Below are 4,832 nucleotides of genomic sequence, written 5' to 3' on the forward strand. Positions count from 1 at the left end.
TCTCTAGCTGTATATGTAGCAGAAGATGGCTTAGTCAGAGCATCATTGGGAAGAGAGGCCCCTTGGTCATGCAAACTTTATATGCCCCATACAGGGGAACGCCAGGGCCAAGAAGTGGGAGTGAGTGGGTAGGGGAGCAGGGCGGGGTGGGGGGAGGGTATAGGGAACTTTCGGGATAGCATTTGAAATGTAAATGAAGAAAATATCTAATAAAATAATTTTTAAAAAAAAAGAAAAAAAGAAAAAAACAAAAAGAAATCTACATTTTGCAATGGACTTCTGAACAGAACTTGGAACCCTGGCACGATTACTGTATGCTTCTGTTTCCCAGTTTGCTATGTATAAAACTATAACCCAGGCAAAATAAAGCACTACTGCCTAGAAAAAAATGAAGAAATTTTAGAGTGAATTTGGATAATATCTATGATTACTATTGAGTAACTGGCTGGGAAAAATATCTCCTATACTGCAGTACTGGTACTTTTATTTTGGAGGCAGCTAACGACTGCCTAAATCGACTCAAGGCCCACTCAGCAAGAGAGAATTCATAACTCTGAACTTAGCCAACTACCTGAATCTGAAGAGGCCATAGACCCTACAAGACTCTACTACTATCATTTTTCTAAATAATATCATTTTAAATGAATACTAAATAATTAGCTTTATACTCCCAGATAAGTGTAGCTCTTGCCCCTTATCAAAGAAATTTTTTTCTTGAAACAGATAAGAGTCCATTACACATCTCCACAACTGCTCACAATGTAGAGAATCAGGGCCTATGAGTGCTCAACCCCAATGGATACATTTACAACATCACTCTTACACCCATGGCTCAAGGGACACGGTGCTAGAGATGCAAAAGAAGACTGTAAAAGGATGCCTGCTAGTAGACTTTGTCTCTACAGGGAAGCTACACCCCTGCAATCTCAATGATATGGTTACTTAAATAGGATTTGCATAATGACCTCATCAGTTGACATGTCCATGTGGAGGAAGAAATTTTACAAGAACTTTTTCATCCCTTGATGAAGAGCTACAGAGACAATCAATGCCTACTGAAAGAGAAAACTAGTTTCCTTCAGGAACAAGCTCCCTGAGGGTTTATCCTATCACATGTGGACGATCAACCCTAAACACATGTGCATACAAGCGACACTAAATAGATGCAGCAGAAGGGAAGGAAGTCATGAGTTTAACCTTTGTTGACATAACAATTTCATTGCTTAGAATAACCCATACTTTGCTTCTGTATGGATATCTGGTTTTTAATTCTTTGAGTTAATAATCTTAGAATGAAATAGTTTGGAAGTGTGGTAACAAACTGTTCTTTAAAAAAAAAAAAAAAACAAAAACAAAAAATGTGCTGTAGGGATGGTTCTGATGCTAAGGTCCTGTTCCCTAATTGGTTCTTGATCTGTCAGTAAAGAAGCCATGGGCCAATTGTTGGGAGAAAGGGATAGGCAGGGCTTCTAGATCCCTGGAGGCAAGCAGAGAGATACAGGGAGATGAGAAAGGGGAGTTCGCAATGCTTCTGATGGAGAAAAGTTGACCAGCCACGTGAGATCTTGAAATGGAGTGGCCACATAGGCCGCTCCTACAGGTGGGTGGTCAAGGAAGTTTAGCAGGGACTTAGATGTAACTGAGCAACTACAGTTTAGGGAAGGTGGGGGTGCAGAGTAAGATTACTGATTGTTGACACTAGCCTTGAGAATTTAACAATGCCCAGCAGTTGTGCCAAGAAGAAAAGTTGAAAATGAACAATGTGTGTGTCTGTGTCTTTTATCCATGCATTCAAGGGAAGCTGGGTGGAGGCTGGTAGCACAGCCCATTCCAGGAGCTCAGGCAAGGTAGCAGAAGCTACATGCTACAATGTGCATCTGCTGAGAAGGACTCCAAGCCTGGACTCCAAGCCTGACAGCTTAAGCTCAATCTCCATAATACACATGGTAGAAGGAAAGAAATTACTCCTGTAAGACTTTCTCTGACTTCTACACATAGCACGGTCTGAACACACACACATATGCAAACACATGCACCCTATCCCCCACTCACCCTCACCCACTCACCTAACCCACACTCACCCCCCACATACCCTGACCACATCTCACACAACACTCCACTCAATCATACATACACTCACATAGTCACATATGGTCACCACCCCCACACTTACCCTCCCACTCACTCACAAACATACTTAAACACATACATACTCATATATACACTCATATACATACCAACACACAAACACTTACAAATCAATAAGTGTAATAAAAAAACTTAAAAACACTGTAGGTTATGAAAAATTCTCAGATGATAATTCCTAGCATTTTTTTCAAAGAAAAATGGAAATCTTCTAGAATTTCTCAGGCCATGAAGACAACTTATTATAAATGGTAAAACAAATGCTAGTAATCAAGGAAGCAAGTCACTAGACAGGCTCTTTACAAAGTTATCTCAATAATTTTAATGGGTAACATCTGCTGAGTTACTAGTCAGTGTTAGTTTATTATGTGCTAGCCACTGCTTTAGTCTGTTTCAACTGTCTTAGGTATAGAATCAGAATTTATTTTAATAACAAAAAATAAAGGTAATGTGGATAGAGACTGATAAAATGATTTCGTCCATGTGTGTCCCTGTTTGAGAAGTCCTAGATGAACTGCCATTTTCAGAAAGCTAAGGATGGGGCAGGGTGGACTGTGCTGAGGACTGTGGGGCACACACATCCTTCTACAGATACTGTAGGCTGGCGACTGTCACAGGAAACTGTGGCAACATAGTAGAAATACTCATTAGACTATAAGGACATAAGGAAAGATAAAACCAAAATCAAGCAAAGGAGGATTTCAGAAAGTGAATCGCGCACACGTCATGGAAGGCTTCAGCATCAACTATTGCAGTTGATTAGCTCACAGAGTGAAGGCACACTCTTTACAGTTCTGAAGATATTTTTTCACAGAAAATTCTGACAGTGCTGACCAAAGCAGGTTGGGTATAGTTATTCTGGAAGTAAGCAAGTATGTCACATCTCCATGACATGTACAAGAATTCCAGCGAATGGCTGGCATGCAGTCTGCCAACACCATAGTACTCACTAAGAAGAGGTAGCGCTCTTGTGCTGAAGTGTTCCGAGCTGCTAGTTTGAGGATTTGCCCTTCTTTAATTAGTTCATTTGAGGGATTTACAATATCCTCTTCTTCTCCCAACATCTCATAAATTTCTAAAAGTTTCTTCAGGTTCTCCTGGGAAATTAGAACAAAACACAGCAAGATCAAATATAAGAAGGTAATTCAAATTTAGCTAAAATCTGTATAATTTAATAGATATTGAGTACTGTTACATTTTGGTATAAAGTATATCAATAAAGTGAATCCTAAATAAATATTCTTTTCTGCTCATCCTCATCTGTTCATTTTGGTTTAAATCTACAAGAGTTAGAGGCTATATTATCAACTATTGTCTAGCCAGAAGGTTCCTAGATCTTGAAAAGCCACTTACCATTTTTCTTATTGCACTATTAGAATGGCTTGCTGCTGTAGATATAATTTCAAGTGACTCTAAATGGAAAAAGAAAAGTAAATAAATGTTTGTCCTTCCTGTGCTACTAGAGTAAAATAAATATAGAGACAGAAAACAATGGAGGTCACAGCAGTTCCCACTGCAGACTGCAACATAGTTTCCTAAGTCATTTGGTCATGGCATATATATGTGTGTGTGTGTGTGTGTATATATATATATATATATATATATATATATATATATATATATATATGGCTCAGACTTGGAGATGGATTTGCATTTATAATGTATATTAACCAAGTTCAAGGAATTTTGCTTTGCCGAGGTAAGTTCATATTAGCAGCAGTTCTGCAGCATCAGTCAATTTGTTGACGGTCAAAAATAGCACATAAGGATTTCTAGAAAAAATAATTTATAAGTTTAAAATAAGTTTTATTAGAGTATACAGTTGAAATTATTCTATTAATATCATTAATCTTGAATTTACAAATTAAACCTTATCATAGGTATATGTAGGGAAAATATTACTATGTTTATATAATTTATATTTATATAAAGTTTGGTATTAATAACAATTAAAAGAGTTTCCAGCACATTCTAGGAAGTATCTCCTGAGGAGCTATTGTCTACCAGTTGGAGCATTCTTTCATTTTTGCCTTATGATGGAAGTGATATGATTTGGCTTGTTCCACATAGAAATGAACCCTAGGTCACATGGCTCAAACTTCTGATGCTTCATTTTGCCTACTAAACAAGCACAGCTTTCTTTGCATGATAGCCTGAGTCAGATGGAAAGAGTCTGGGGGTTATTTTGCTGGAACAGGTCCTGGGATGGAAAGAAAAGGAAGGAGTGGAGTGTGGATCTCCAGTGGCTAATAGTGAAGGACAATAGGAACATAGTCCTATGTTGGCCACCCCTTGGGAGCATCTCCCAGTCCTAAGTCATGATAAGACAGCCCATTCCTTCAGGCCCATGTTTTCTGTGTTTTTGCATTGCTAAGTAGTACATACTTTTAGTGCTTTATCTTATACTTTCAAGACTCTAAAAGTCCATGTTCTAGGATTTCCTTAGCAAAGGCAAGCCAGGAAGAGCCATGCAGCACCTCATATCTATAAGTTAGGGCAAGAACGAATCTTTAGATACAGAATACTGAATATTGAAGTAGTGCTGTACACCACAGGATTTGAATCATGTGCTTGGCATTCCTGGTGGCTGCGGCTTGGCAGCTCCATGCAAGGACTACTTTTTTTCTGTAAGAATTGTCCCTTCCTGAAGGGCTGGTCTGCACCCCAGGGAGGATGGCTGAGGATGA

The 4,832-nt window shown here is 38.7% G+C and overlaps 1 protein-coding gene across 5 annotated transcripts in view; it reads right to left on the reverse strand.

Annotated features, from left to right (window-relative positions):
* Positions 1-4,832, reverse strand: part of Fgd4 (FYVE, RhoGEF and PH domain containing 4) — a 181,344-nt gene that overhangs the window by 39,752 nt on the left and 136,760 nt on the right. For all 5 annotated transcript variants that reach the window (XM_021209743.2, XM_029544202.1, XM_029544203.1 and 2 more), the window contains exons 9-10: positions 3,499-3,557; positions 3,096-3,242 (exon numbers count right to left, since the gene is read on the reverse strand). In XM_021209743.2, the coding sequence (XP_021065402.1) occupies positions 3,096-3,242; positions 3,499-3,557 (206 nt within the window). The remainder of the gene's footprint in view (positions 1-3,095; positions 3,243-3,498; positions 3,558-4,832) is intronic.

Source organism: Mus pahari, chromosome 12 (genome assembly GCF_900095145.1).
Source record: "Mus pahari chromosome 12, PAHARI_EIJ_v1.1, whole genome shotgun sequence".
Taxonomy (NCBI): Eukaryota; Metazoa; Chordata; class Mammalia; order Rodentia; family Muridae; genus Mus; species Mus pahari.